Source organism: Castor canadensis, chromosome 13 (assembly GCF_047511655.1).
Source record: "Castor canadensis chromosome 13, mCasCan1.hap1v2, whole genome shotgun sequence".
Classification (NCBI taxonomy): Eukaryota; Metazoa; Chordata; class Mammalia; order Rodentia; family Castoridae; genus Castor; species Castor canadensis.
Window position 1 is genome coordinate 92,710,611 of NC_133398.1, and position 16,057 is coordinate 92,726,667.

Sequence of the window (16,057 nt, forward strand, 5' to 3'; positions counted from 1 at the left end):
CCAGCCAATATTGTCCTTTATAGTCCATGAGAATTAACACTGCATGAGGAACTTGCTCTGTCAGGTTCTGTACCAGAGTTAGCTTGTCTGCCCCAGCCACTAACAATGCTGTTGCTGCTAGAGCTTGCAGGCAGGGAGGCCATCCCTTGGCAACAGAGTCTAATTGTGTAGAGAAATAGGCCACCGGTCAATGACATGACCCTAGCATCTGAGTGAGCACCCTGACTGCTGTGCCATTTCTCTCATGCAGATAAAGAATAGTTTGTTTAAATTTGGAAGTCCCAGTGCCTGAGCCTGAGAGAGAGTCTGTTTGAGATCTTTGAAGGGTTTTTTCTGTAGTCCTCCCCATTTCAGCAGGTCCCATTCTCCCTGCTTTGTGGCTTTATAAGGGAGTTTTGCTATGACAGCAAAGTTGGGATCCAGATTCAGCAAAATCCTGCTGTTCTCAGGAACTCTGAAATTTGCTTTTGGGTAGTGGGAATTAATTCCGGAGATGGAGCACACAACTTGTTTTTGTTCATTCCCCAGGCACGTCATTTCTTGAGGGATGTGGAAGCCAAGATATTTAACTTTAGGCTGGCAGATTTGGGCTTGTTTCCTGGATACCTTGTAACCAGCCTCCCAGAGATGTTTGAGGAGCAGATGTGTTCCCTCAGCACATTCTTCTGAAGTCCTTTCTGAAGAAAGGACTTCCCATATTGTAGGAGCAGGCATCCTATCTGTCTGGCTGGAAACATCTTTAGGTCTGAGGCTAGTGCTTGTCCAAAGGTTGTTGGAGAGTTTTTGAACCCTTGAGTCAATCTGGTCCATGTGTACTGTTGCCCTCTTCCATCTTTTGGATCATCCCATTGGAAGGCAAAAAGCTATTGGCTCTGAGGGGCCAGTCTGATGCAGAAGAAGGCATCCTTGAGGTCCAAGCAGGTGAAGACAATTTCTTCTGCTGGGATGAGGTTGAGAAGGTGTATGGGTTGGGCACCACTGGATGAATAGTCACTGTGCCTTGGTTGACTATCCTCAAGTCTTGGACAGGCTGGTAGTCATCTGTCCTAGGCTTTTTGACTGGTAACAGTGGTGTGTTTCATGGTGACTGGCAGGTCTTGAGTATGCCATACTTTAATAGCCAATCTAGGTGCTTTTGAATGCCCAATTAGGCTTGGTGAGGGTTTGGGTATTGGTGCTGTCTGCTTGGAGTTGCACCCGGCTAGAGTTCCACCACTGTAGGGGGAATGTGTCAGAAAGTCTGGTTATCAGTCCTTTGTCTGATGTGTAGCTGGCAAATATCTTCTCCCACTCTGTGGGTGGTCTCTTCAGTTTAGAGACCATTTCTTTTGTTGAGCAGAAGCTTTTTATTTTTATGAAGTCCCATTTGTCTATGCTATCTCTTAGTTGCTGAGCTGCTGTGGTTCCATTGAGAAAGTCCTTGCTTATACCTATTAGTTCCAAAGTATTTCCTACTCTTTCCTGTACCAACTTTAGAGTTTTACTATGTTGATTCTAACAATCCATGAGCACAGGAGATCTTTCCATCTTCTGTAGTGTTCCTCGTTCTCTTTCTTCAGGGGTTTGTAGTTCTCCTTGTAGAGGTCATTCACATCCTTTGTTAAGTTTACTCCTAGGTATTTGATTTTTCTTGAGGCTATTGTGAGTGGAATTGTTTCCATATATTCCTTCTCTGTTGTTGGTATATAGAAAAGCTAATGATTTTTGTAAGTTGATTTTGTATCCTGGTACCTTGCTATAGCTGTATATGGTGTCTAGGAGTTTTTGGGTAGAGTTTTTGTGTTTAAGGTATAGGATCATATCGTCTGCAAATAGGGATATTTTGACCCATTTGTGTTCTTTTTATTTCTCCTTGCCTAATTGCTCTGGCTAGAAATGCCAGTACTGTGTTGAATAGGAGTGGGGATAGTGGGCACCCTTGTCTCGTTCCTGATTTTAGGGGGAATGGTTTCAGTTTTTCATTGGTAAGTATGATGTTGGCTGTAGGTTTGTCATATATAGCCTTTACAATGTTGAGATCATGGATCTTGTCGAAGGCTTTTTCTGCATCTATTGAGATGATCAAGTGGGTTTTGTCTTTGCTTCGTTTAATGTGTTGTATTGCATTTATAGATTTGCATATGTTGAACCACCCCTGCATCCCTGGGATGAAGCCGAAATGGTCATGGTGGATAGTCTTTCTGATGTGTTGTTGGATTCGGTTTGCCATTATTTTATTGAGGATTTTTGCATCAATGTTCATTAAGGAGATTGGCCTATAGTTCTCCTTTTTGGAAGTGTCTTTGTCTGGTTTTGGGATGAGAGTAATATTGGCTTCATAAAATGTGTTAGGCAGTGTTTCTTCCCTTTTTATTTCATGGAACAGTTTAAGGAGGTTTGGTATTAGTTGTTCTTCAAACGTCTGATAGAATTCAGCAGAGAATCCATGAGGTCCTAGACTTTTCTTTTTTGGGAGACTCTTTATTGCTGCTTCAATTTCATTTTGTGTTATAAGTCTATTCAAGTGATTTATATCCTCTTGGTTCAATTTTGGATGGGCGTTAAGTATCTAGAAATCTGTCTATTTCTTCAAGATTTTCAAATTTATTAGGATATAGATTCTCAAAGTAGTCTCTGATGATTTCCTGGATTTCTGTGGTATTTGTTGTTATCTCCCCTTTTGGATTTTTTCTCTCCTCATTTTAGTCAGGTTTGCCAGGGGTCTGTCAATCTTATTTATCTTTTCAAAGAACCAAATTTTTGTTTCATTGATTCATTGTATGGGTTTTTTTTGTTTCTATTTCGTTGATTTGGGCTCTTATTTTTATTATTTCTCTCCTTCTTGTTTGGGGATTTGCTTGTTCCTGTTTTTCTAGGAGTTTGAGATGTATCATTAGGTCATTGATTTGAGATATTTCTGACCCTTTAATATATGCACTCATGGCTATAAACTTTCTTCTTAGGACGCCTTTGCTGTGTCCCATAGGTTCCAGTAGGTCATGTTTTCATTTTCATTAACTTCTAGGAACCTTTTAATTTCCTCTTTTATTTCATCAATGATCCATTGATCATTGAGCAATGTGTTGTTCAACTTCCAGTTGTTTGCATGTTTTTTACTGTTGTTTTTGTTGTTGATTTCTAGTTTTAATGCATTATGGTCAGATAGAATGCATGGTATTATTTGTATTTTCTTATATTTGCTGAGGCTTGCTTTGTGCTCTAAGCTATGATCAATTTTGGAGAAGGTTCCATGAGCTGCTGAGAAGAATGTATATTGTGCAGAAGTTGGATGAAATATTTTGTAGACATCAGCTAGGTCCATTTGATCTATGGTGTGATTTATTTCTAGAATTTCTTTATTGATTTTTTGTTTGGATGACCTATCTATTGGTGATGGGGGGTGGTATTAAAGTCTCCCACTACCACTGTACTGGAGTCTATATATGCTTTTAGGTCCTTCAGAGTATGTTTGATGAAATTGGGTGCACTGATGTTGGGTGCATATAGGTTGATAATTGTTATTTCCTTTTGATGTATTTCCCCTTTTATTAGTATGGAGTGTTCTTCTTTATCTCATTTGATCAATGTAAGTTTGAAATCTATTTTGTTTGAGGTAAGTATGGCTACCCCTTAAACCTTGATTTAAACTTTGCTTTTGACTACTGCTTAGTAAGTCCTGGCTCAACAACTCAGAACAAGCACTATATCATTTTGAGTTAGAACCCTGGAAGGCAGCATTGAAAGAGTGCTTACGACCTGCCAGGCCCAGTGCCCCCTCACGTTTTCCTCACAACACCCCTTTGAGAGCAGTGCTGTCATTTCCACTCTACAGACAAGAACAGGGTGACACAGAGGCTGAGTGACTAGTCTAGTGACCCACAGCAAGATGAAACCATGGTACAAATCCACACAGACATGACTATCACATTTATTTGGCATAACAACCTTGAGAGGAGTTCTTGTCTCTCTTTTACATTTGAGAAACATGGGCTCCAAGTTGTCTAATAACTTCCATTTATTCACAAAGCAGAAACAAACTGATTGTCTTTACCTAAATCTACATCAGAGTGTTTGTTACAGCAGTAGACATGGAATTCAGGCCCATGAGCAGTTGTTTTCATTGACTTCTGTTCCTCTTTGACTTCTGTCTGATTTTACTAGTGTTTCTGGCAGTTCTCTTCTTCACACATCCTCTGCTATCCTTTTGGACTTTTGTCATTCCCCTGATATGAATTCCCAGTTTCTCAAACAAACAAATTTGTTGAAGTAGAAGAATGCAAGAGCATCTGAATGTTATTCTCTAGAGCCCAATCCTCCAAACAAGAATAATACCTATGGTACAGTGTTGTGCAGAATCTGTTGGTGAATTACACATCTCTGCCTCTCTTTACTTCTTTTGAAAAAAGTCACATGTTTAGGCAGAGTCAGACAAGGTGGAGAAAAGTGGCTGAGGCAATATAGAATGCAAGGCCTGCTTTTTTCTCTTTCTCTAGATGAAGAAAGATCTCTGAAAAGTACCACAGAGAGTAAGAAGAAGTTTAAGGGAGAAATGCAACTATTATGATTGACAGTAGTTAAAATAACAAAATAATAATAAGTAATAAAATAACGTGTAAATAGTAAAAGGAAGGAAGGAGGCATTTGGAACTATGGCAAGCATATACACTTGAGAAAATATTTGCCAACTATACATCAGACAAAGGACTGATAACCAGAATGTACAGGGAACTTAAAAAAACTAAATTCTCCCAAAACTAATGAACCAATAAAGAAATGGGCACATGAACTAAACAGAACTTTCTCAAAAGAAGAATTCAAATGGCCAGAAAACACATGAAAAAATGCTCACCATCTCTAGCAATAAAGGAGATGCAAATTAAAACCACGCTAAGATTCCACCTCACCCCTGTTAGAATAGCCATCATCAGCAACACCACCAACAACAGGTGTTGGCGAGGATGCGGGGGAAAAAGGAACCCTCTTACACTGTTGGTGGGAATGTAGACTAGTACAACCACTCTGGAAAAAAATTTGGAGGCTACTTAAAAAGCTGGACATTGATCTACCATTTGATCCAGCAATACCACTCTTGGGGATATACCCAAAAGACTGTTACTCCAGAGGCACCTGCACCCCCATGTTTATTGCGGCACTATTCACAATAGCCAAGTTATGGAAACAGCCAAGATGCCCCACCACTGACGAATGGATTAAGAAAATGTGGTATCTATACACAATGGAATTTTATTTAGCCATGAAGAAGAACGAAATGTTATCATTCACTGGTAAATGGATGGAATTGGAGAACATCATTCTGAGTGAGGTTAGCCTGGCTCAAAAAACCAAAAATCGTATGTTCTCCCTCATATGTGGACATTAGATCAAGGGCAAACACAACAAGGGGATTGGACTATGAGCACATGATAAAAGCGAGAGCACACAAGGGAGGGGTGAGGATAGGTAAAACACCTAAAAAATTAGCTAGCATTTGTTGCCCTTAACGCAGAGAAACTAAAGCAGATACCTTAAAGCAACTGAGGCCAATAGGAAAAGCGGGAACAGGTACTAGAGAAAAGGTTAGATCAAAAAGAATTAACCTAGAAGGTAACACCCACGCACAGGAAATCAATGTGAGTCAATGCCCTGTATAGCTATCCTTATCACAACCAGCAAAAACCCTTGTCCCTTCCTGTTATTGCTTATACTCTCTCTACAATAAAATTAGAAATAAGGGCAAAATAGTTTCTGCTGGGTATTGAGTGGGGGGAGAGGGAGGGGGTGGAGTGGGTGGTAAGGGAGGGGGTGGTGGCAGGGGGGAGAAATGACCCAAGCCTTGTATGCACATATGAATAATAAAAGAAAAATGAAAAAAAAAAGAATGCAAATGACTATTCTCATGGAAAAGACAAGTATGGCGGTGTTTTTTTTCATGGTTTTTGTTTTGTTTTTGGATTGTCTTCTTGTTGCAAGTGAGCTACAGTGACACATGTTGTTTTAACATGACGATAATAGCTGGGGGTATAGCTCAGTGGTAGAGCACTTGTCTAGTATGCCTGAATCCCTGGGTTCGATCCTCAGTACCAGATGTTTTTTTAAAGGAATATGACAATAAAGACTTCTCAAAAGACAAAATTATAAAACATTCCCTTTTGCAGATCTTACTTTATTTGTAATTCTGGAATGGAGAAGCAGGCTAGATCAAAACAGTTTAGAATGCTTTGCCTGACTACAATAGGCAGGATTATTTATAGCCAGAGAATAGGAAGTGAGTACAGAAAATGGAAATGAGGTAGACACAGCTTGATTGGTGAGAATTTGTGTCTGTCTTATTTGAACATTGTATGAACAATTGGTCTCTTGTGATTGGTTGAGAGTTGGTTGTTACAACAGCAGGTTACAGTCTGTTTACACATTGTTAGATTTCAGTATGGAGAAAACTTTAAGCCAAACTTAAAACATATATGGAAGTAGCTTTAGGCCAAACTTCATTCTCTTTATCAGATTTATCTATATTATCTCCAAACAAGCCAAAGGGAAATTTCCCTGACCTACAGCCATGCATATGGGCAATTATTAACCTTTGAAATTCTTCATCTGTGTTACTACAAAGGAGCAATTCATCTAGAATGATGATTTTCAGATTTGCTTTTCAGTGGTTTTTAAAGAATGATTTTTCTTTACCTGGTGAGAGGGTACTGATATGTACTATCCTAGGATTCCACCTCTGTCCAGTTTATTTGTTTTATATATGGAGATTCTGCTCAGAATTGTTTCATAAGGGAAACTACCAAGGGTTGAAAGTTTTTAAGTTGACAATTTCGGTTTTGAAATCTTAAAGTTTTAAGTTTGAAAACTGACTCATTGCGAGTAGGAACTGTTGTATCTTTCCTAGGACTGACGGTCTGTGAGAGACAGTGGGGAGCCACCTGGCTCTAAATGTGACCTCCCTTCACCTCAGGCCATTCTGCATAGCTGGACATGCTCTTCTCCACTTCAAGGATTTACTATTCAGTCTTATTTTATTTTTTTCCTGTATGCATTTTTTCATAGATGAGGTCAAACTGTTTATATAAACATGCTTTGTCATTTAGTAGTATATTGCAAATATTTCCTCACATCATTAAATTCCTCTAAGCATTAATTTTAATGTCTATGCAATATTCTACCACCACATAAACTTAACTACTTTCCTGATCAAAGTTTAGATTGATTTTTTGCAATAATAAGATACTCTGATGAACATTTTTGTTCAAACTTTTTGTCAATATTTCTGATGATTTCCTCAGAATAAATTTTAAAAAGTAGAATCTCTGGGTTATTAAAGTATACCACACCTGTAAAACTCCATATATTTTGCTATGCTTCTCTCCAGAAATGCTAAATCAATTTATATTTCACAACGAAGTATAATAATGTAGAATTTCAGCTGGCTGCTCCAAACTAGCCCTTCGTTTTATTAGAAAATTATCTTTCAGCAGCAATAGTTATTTAAAATAGAACATGCATGCATGGCAAAATTATGTGAGAGAAATTCTGAAAATCAGGGTGAGAAAATTATAACAGCATAGAAATAAAATGAGATAGTATGTGAAGCACAGTTATTAGCTGAATTTTTCAGCAATTCCATGTTCTCAAAAGTGAAAACAGTTACCTCCTTGAGTGCTCTTACTAGAATGCAAGCATGGCTCAGATGTGTAAGTGCAGGACTTTAAAAAGTGCCAAGAGTTAGAATGTGATATTTGGCTCCAGCATTTAAACCACATTATTTAGAGATGGGAGCAGTAATAACAGCGGTCCTTCTGGGGACTATTTTTTTTAAGCCAATGGATATTATTTGGATGCTGAGGTTTAATTCATGTCTTTGCCACTAAATTTTATGAATTTAGATTAATTATTACCCTTAAGCCTTATCCATAAAATGAGGAATATGTTACCATTGTTATGAGAATGGAGATGAAACAAGTGAGCAACTTGCCACTTTGGTGAGAATTGTGCTGTCTAGAGTGGCAGCTCTGTGTGACTGCTGAACACTTGCTGCATAGCTGGTCTGAATTGAGACATACTATACATGTGCAGCACAAACCAGTTTCAAAGACTTAGTCTTCTAAAAGGATATAAACTATTTTATTCATAATTTTATATAGTTGATATTGTTTTAGATAACTTAGTTTCAAATAAAATACATTATTAAAATTAATTGTAATTTATTTTAACTTTAATTTGCTTTTTCCCTTTTTAAAATGTGGCTGGCATTTTATTTTCATTGCACAGCTCTACTCTAGAATAAAAATGGTTTAATAAATATTTTTTAATAGGGGTAAAGGTGGATTGTGTCTCCATTTAGGAGTTATCCAGTTGCCTTTCATGGGACATTTGATTCTTAGGACCCTGTACAATATTTGGTGGAGTCCTTTGATTTAGATGGCTTAGAAATGGCCAGGTCAGGATGATACATAAAATTTCAATTGTTTTTAGAGGAGTAAGTGGAGAGTTTAAAAATAGCATCACCCTCTCTCCTCCCTGCTGCATGCCTCGCTCTCATGAGTTATTTCTGTTGGCTGTGCTAGGAACTTGACATTTGATTCATTCTCAGTGTGCCCTCCCTGCATTGGTCCTTTAAAACAGAATGGGTACTTGGTGAAAGGTCAGAGCTGTTATGGCTGGCTGTAGCTGTCCTGTACTTTAACAGGCAGAGGAGACCTAGGGAAATTGGAATAATAAATATGGCAAAATGCTTGGTCAAGATCCAGACTCGAAGAAGCCTCCACTTGCATATGGTGAACCACTGCAGCAGTAATGTATTTGTCCGTCTGCTGAGACATGGCTCCAAGGTCACAGCTCGAAATGCCGGTATGTGCCATGCCCTGGGCTGTCCTCCCGTGCCTAGAGAAGTTCGTGTGCTTCCAGCTACCTGGTCACCATTAGCGACTCAGAGAGAAGCCAAGGGTGTTATGGTGTTCAGGCTTTTGATAAGGATGGGAAGAGAGGGACGGAGAAAAGGAGAGATCCAGATGAGCAGGAAGCAGAGGAGGGGGATGGTAGTGCTTGTTCCCTTGTTCAACAGAATAGTATCAAGTTGTCATAAAGACAAGTTCTGTTGTCTAATCATCTGTGAGTTGGGTAGGAGGCAGGGATGTGTTTACTTCCAGATTGCTCAATGAGAGACAGATGGGAAGGCAGATTGTGTGATCAAAACATGCTCCTGGCATCTCAGATCTGCTTGTGAGGGTGAGGCAAAGTTTCTCTTTATCTTCAAAGCTTTACTAAAGTAAAATATCTGCTATAGAACTGGGATCAAACTTATGTTCTGCCAATTTTCTTTTCATTGTAAATAACATGATCCTTGGAGAAATAGGAATTAAAATAGAAATTTAAACTCACATCCTACAATCATAAAGAAACTGCAGTTACATGTATATATGATTAAAACAAAAATACATTCTGGGAAATATCTAGAATTGGTCTTATGAATATTTGTGAAACTATTGCTAGTTGTATTTGTATGATGACATAAGTAATATATAATATGTTCCTGTTGTAGAAGATTTTTATTTTTATCTTTACTTATTTTTGAGACAGGGTCTTTTTATATAGGCCAGGCTAGTCTTGAATTTGAGATTCTCCTGCCTCAGCCTCCAAAAACTGGGATTATAGGTGTGTACGACCATGACAAGCTTGCAAAAGATTTTTTTAAAGTACAAATATATAGGATGTCTTCCTTTACCTTAGTACTCTTAATAGCCAGTCTGTTAACATTGACAGAGGATACAAGATTTTTTTTAGTGAATGGTTTTGCTCTAGGTATATTATTTTACAATTCATTTTTCACTTAATTATATAGCTTGAAGAATTTGCTATACAATACATATTAATATACACCTTTTAAAATGGTCAAATGATATTATGCAATATAGGGAAATAATAATTCACTTTTTAAATCACCAAGTTATTGTTGTAAATTGATATTTCTTATTTTTGGTTATAACAGTAATGAAAGGAATGTAGAAACAGTCATTTCTCTATAATAGATTATTAAAATTATTAAGGTAAAGGATATACAAATTTGATGGAAATGGTCAAATTCTAAAAGATAAAACTTAACAAGATGAGTATAAGAAAATCTACTCCCATCTTATTACTAATCCTGATGTGATTGATTTCTTAAAATTTTATAAAATGGTTGAAAGAAAAATGAGATTTTCTTGTTTTAATTGTACCTCTCTTTTTAATAGTGAGAGTGAACATCTGCTCAAATGGTTATTTGTCATTGCTTTTCTTCTTTTGAGATTTGCCTGTTTGTGTACTTTGCACATTTCTATTTTGGTTTTTCCTTTCCTTATAGATTGAAGGAATTTTAAAATAATTTGAACGTTCATCCTTTGCCTTTTGCAAATGTTAACTTTATTCTTCTAATTAATTAGTTTTGGCTTACAATATTTTTTGGTATTAACTTTGTGACATAGGCACTTTTGACATGGGCACGTTTTATATCTGAAAACAGCTTCTAATATGCAGGCTAATTTTTGTATATCCTAATTTTTTAAATTTCTTGTGTTTTTTTGTCTTTGAGTCCTGAAATTCTTTCACTTATTCCAGCATGCTGGAGTGGCTTTCCAATGTGTCTTTTAGTTGATTTAAGGGACTTCTTTTTCTAGGTTTTCTGTTTGATTTTTTTTTCTTGAGACTTTCTGTATCTTTGTTATACTCCTCCTTCATATCTTGTGCTTTCTTCTTTATTTCATATTTCTCTTTTTTTATTTTATTCATATGTGCTCCTCTTTTTTGATAGTCTCCTTAGTTTCCTTTTGGAGCTTGTTGAAATCCTTTGAGTTCATTTAGTTGTTTCTGTGTCTTCTTGATTTTTTTTCATGTTTTCTTGATATTTATTGAATTTTTTTTCACATCTTCTTTAAGTTCCTCTTCTAGCTTTTGAACTTTCTTATCATTCTTCTGAGGTCACAACTGGGGACTCATCCCCTTCAGTTCCCATTAAATCTTCCTTTATGTTATTGTTGGCCTTTTGAGGAGTCATATTCCCCTGCTTTCTTCTCCCTATGTTTCTATTTTGTGCTTTGCTCATGTGCTGTTGATTGCTTAGTTGGAGGTTTTAATCACCTGTCTTCTTTCCTTGACTTAATTTCTGTGCTTTGAGTGGCTTAGTTGGTAGCTAGGTTGCTGTAATGTTGTTCCCTAACCTAGAAGTATAACTAGGCAGTAACAAATTCACAAATTTAATGTCAAACCAGTTATTTACATAATATATAAGAAACCCCTTGATGATATTGTCCATCAATAGTGGGTACCAGGCAGATAAGATTTGTTTGAATAGATAGATATTTGAGTAATTGAAAAGATGGTGCTAGAAGAGGGGGGAATGAGAGAGGATGAGACAAGGGGCAAAAGAGGTGTGAGGTGTGGGGCTGTAGGGTAATGGCATCCTAGTGTGTGTAAAGGTGTAGTTCAGTTATTGGGGGTTAGGAGGTGCTATCGTCAGGGATTGCAGGGTGATAAGAAGGATGGGGGCAATGTGTAAAATTGGTGAATGATAAGTGTGGAGGAGGTAGGGGCAGTGGGTGGAAAAGTAGGGGGGTAGAGGAGAGAAAGGAGAGAATAGAACAAAGAAGAAGAAAAAATTGGGGAGACAAAGGACAGTGAGGCAAGAGAGGACTAAGCAAATTGATATTTGTACAAAGTGGAAGAGGGAGATAGTGACAATAGATTATAGGAAAAATGGAAAGAAAATGCAGAAAGTAAAATTAAAAATATTAATAATAATGATAATAAAAGTACTAAATAAAAAAGGAAAAAAATCTGTTCATTGAAATTTCTGGCCTTTTTTCTCTCATTTCAAGTTCAGGAGCTGACACTTTTGACAGGGACTTTCTCAGTGTCTCTGTTCCTTCTTATATTCTGGGCTGTCTGTCAATGGATGTTGCCCTTCCCTGTGCGAAAGCTTTGGAGGGAGTGTTCTTAGGGTGTTTTAGCCCATTCTTTCTTTGGTGGAATGAGCCATCTGGTGTAGGTAGGTTCTCTGAAGTGGTCCTGCCAGGAGCTGGTTGCTGAGTAGACATTGCTCCTTCTGCCCACAAAGAAAGCTGAAATTGGGCCTTTGATTACTCACTGTTTGGCTCACTGCCAGTTTCTCCAAGGTGGTCTAATATGTTGCTCATTTCACCAGATGGCAGATGGCAGCTGTGTCACTCTGCTACTCAGGTTTGGGCAAGTCATCATTTCACCCTGCCCCCAATAGACTAAGTCAGCTCAGCTTTCTGCCCCACCCCACCCCCACTCCGGGTGAGTTAAGCTTAGCATTCTTCCCCTCCTCTGCCAGGCAGAGGTGAATTTTTTTTATTTTTTTATTCATATGTGCATACAATGTTTGGGTCACTTCTCCCCCTTTCCCCCACCCCTTCCCTTACCCCTCCCCCTGCCCCCTCCCTTTCCCCCTACTCCCTTGCTACCCGGCAAAACTATTTTGCCCTTATCTCTAATTTTGTTGAAGAGAGAGTATGAGCAATAATAGGAAGGACAAAGGGTTTTTGCTAGTTGAGATAAGGATAGCCATACAGGGAGTTGACTCTCATTGATTTCCTGTGCATGTGTGTTGCCTTCTAGGTTAATTCTTCTTGATCTAATCTTTTCTCTAGTTCCTGGTCCCCTTCTCCTATTGGCCTCAGTTGCTTTAAAGTATCTGATTTAGTTTCTCTGAGTTGAGGGCAACAAATGCTAGCTAACTTTTTAGGTGTCTTACCTATCCTCATATCTCCCTTGTGTGCTCTTGCTTTATCATGTGCTCAAAGTCTAATCCCATTGTTGTGTTTGCCCTTGATCTAATGTCCACATATGAGGGAGAACATACGATTTTTGGTCTTTTGGGCCAGGCTAACCTCACTCAGAATGATGTTCTCCAATTCCATCCATTTACCAGCGAATGGTAACATTTCATTCTTCTTCATGGCTGCATAAAATTCCATTGTGTATAAATACCACATTTTCTTAATCCATTCGTCAGTAGTGGGGCATCTTGGCTGTTTCCATAACTTGGCTATTGTGAATAGTGCTGCAATAAACATAGGTGTGCAGGTGCCTCTGGAGTAACCTGTGTCACAGGCAGAGGTGAATTGTACCCTTCAATTATGTCTACCAGTTTTGTTCAGGGGGGTACATTCTGCTCACCAGCTGCACTGGCCTATGTGGTTCCCTTGAGGGCAGGTGATATGTTACACTCACCTGGCAGGGTTTCGGATTTAATCCAGTGAAAATGGGTTAGCTTTGGCAGGGTGCAAGTAGGCTGAAGTTCACGGTTTTGTGACTGTTTAATATGGGGGGGTCCACGTTCTGCAGTCTTCTGCATTGAGTTTTTGCTTTCTGCAAACAGAAAAGAGTAAGTGAGGAGAAGAAACAAATAGTGATAGTGATAAAAACAATTTAAGGGTCAGTTATTGAACCTTTTGTGAACCCTATATGTTGGCAGTAATGTAGTTAGCTTAAAAATCAGAGTTACCAGATTCTTGCTACCATGATTCTGAAGTATTTTTCTGAAATCTTGGAGCTCAGGGTTTCTGCATCCCTCAGCTATCCACCATCTTGAAATCCTCTTGTATGATCTTTTTGATATGCTGGTGAATTTGGCTTGCAAATATTTTTATTGAGAATTTTGTCTCCATGTTCACTGACGAGATTAGCCTGTAATTCTCTGTTTTTTGTTGTGTCCTTCTCTGGTTTTGGGTTGAGTGTAATACTGGCTTCATAGTGTGGCAGTGTTCTTTCCCTTTCTGTTTTGTGAAGAAGTTTGAGGACTGTTGGCATTAGTTCTTTTTTTAAGATCTGGTAGAATTCAGCAGTGAATCTGTCAGGTCTTGGATTTTTCTTTTTTAGGAGACTATTTCTGCTTCAGTTTCATTGCATGTCATGGAACTGTTCAGGTGATTAATATCCTCTTGGTTCAGTTTTGGATTGTCATATGTATCTAGAAATTTGCCCATTTCTTCTAGGTTTTCCAATATATTCGAATATAGGTTTTCGAAGTAGTCCCTGATGATTCCCTGGATTTCCTTGGTATTTATTGTTATCGCCCCTTTTTCATTTTAATTTTATTAATTTGGATCTTTTCTCCTCATTTGCTAGGGGTTTGTCAATCTTGTTTATCTTTTTAAAGAACCAGGTTTTTGTGTCCTTGATTCTTCGTTTTTTTTTTTTTTTTTGTCTCTAGTTCATTGATTTCAGCCCTTATTTTTATCATTTCTTTCCTTCTGATAGTTTTGGGTTTAACTTGTGGTTGTTTTTCTAGGTGTTTGAAAAGCAGCATTAGGTCATTTATTTGAGATCTTTTTGTGTTTATAGTATATGCACTCATGACTATAAAATTTTCCTTTACAGCTGCCTTTGATGTGTACCATTGGTTTGATAGGTTGTGCTTTCATTCTCATTGAGTTCCAGGGAGTTTTGATTTTCTCTCTAATTTTTTCCATAACCCACTGATCATGGAGCAATGGGTTGTTCAGCCTCCAGTTGTTTATTTCTGCTGTTTCTTTTGTTGTTGAATTCTAGTTTCATTTGCCTTTGTTGCAGACAGTATGCAGGGGGTTATTTCAGTTTTCTCTTATTTGTTGAGACTTGCTTTGTGACCTAAAATATGGTCTGTTTTGGAGAAGGTTCCTTGGACTGCTGAAAAGAATGTATGTTGTGCTGTGCAGGATGGAATACTCTGTAGACTTCTGTCAGGCCCATTAGATCTATGGTGTCATTCAATTGTAGAGTTTCATTGTTGATTTTTTTTTTGTCTGAATCACCTATCTATTGGTGATAGAGGAGTATTGAAGTCTCGACTACCACTGTGTTGGGGTCTGTTATTGTATGTTCATTAGTGTGTGTTTAAGGAAGTTGGGTATACTGGCATTGGTGCTTATAAGTTGATAATTGTTATTTCCTCTTGATGGTTTGCTCCTTTTATTAGTATGAAGTGACCTTCTTTGTCTCTTCTGACTAATTTAGGTTTGAAGTCTACTTTATCTGATACAAGTTTTGGTACTCCTACATATTTTTTGAGCCATTAACTTGGTAAGTCTTCTTCCACCCTTTCACTCTAAGGCAATGTTTGTTTCTGTCTGTACTGTGGGTTTCTTGTAAACAACAGATTATTAGGTCTTCCTTTTTAATCCAGTTTACTAATCAGTGTCTTTTGATGAAGAAAATGAGTCATTAAGATTCAGTGTTAATATTGTGAGGTATGTAGTGATTCCTGCCATTTGATTGTTTTGTTGTGTAAGGATTTGTGTGTGTGTATGTGTAACTACTTCTATGCTACTCTTGATTACTTATATGGTCTTCTTTTGAGGTTTAATAATTTCCATCCTTTCATTGCCATGTTTCTTTTCTTTTTTCGTTTATTCATATGTTGTTTGGGTCATTTCTCCCCCCCTACCCCTGCCCCCTCCCTCTTCCCTGCTACCTTCTTGCTTCCAGGCAGAAACTGTTCTGCCCTTATCTCTAATTTTGTTGAAGATTGAGTATAAACAATAATAAGAAAGACAAAGCATTTTTGCTAGTTGAGATAAGGATAGCTATACAGGGAGATTCCTAGCATTGCTTCCATGTACATATGTGTTACATTCTAAGTTCATTCTTCTCAAACTGACCTTTTCTCTAGTTCCTGATCCCCTTCTCCTATTGGCCTCTGTCACTTTAAAGTTTCTGCATTAGTTCCTTTGCATTGAGGACATCAAATACTATCATGTTTTTTGGGTTTCTTACCTATCCTCATACCTCCTTGTGTGCTCTCACCTTATCATGTGACCAAAGTCCAATCACCTTGTATTTGCCCTAGATCTAAAGTCCACATATGAGGTCTTCTGAGCCTGGCCAACCTCGCTCAGGATGATATTCTCCAGTTCCATCCATTTACTTGCGAATGATAAGATTTCATTCTTCTTCATGGCTGAGTAGAATTCCATTGTGTATAAATACCATATTTTCTTAATCCATTCATCAGTAGTCGGGGCATCTTGGCTGTTTTCATAACTTGGCTATTGTGAATAGCATGCCATGTTTGTTTTCATCTTCTGTGTGTGGGATTCCT

At 37.9% G+C, this 16,057-nt stretch overlaps 1 protein-coding gene across 15 annotated transcripts in view; it reads left to right on the forward strand.

Moving 5' to 3' along the window:
* Frmd3 (FERM domain containing 3) overlaps nt 1-16,057 on the forward strand; it is a 313,407-nt gene that overhangs the window by 281,819 nt on the left and 15,531 nt on the right. The window contains exon 1 of one of the 15 annotated variants that reach the window (XM_074052316.1): nt 8,582-8,829. The exons of the other annotated variants lie outside the window; for them this stretch is intronic. Within the exon in view, the coding sequence (XP_073908417.1) occupies nt 8,703-8,829 (127 nt within the window). The 5' untranslated portion in view covers nt 8,582-8,702. Of the gene's footprint in view, nt 1-8,581; nt 8,830-16,057 lie in introns of those variants that run through there. 15 annotated transcript variants of the gene reach the window in all.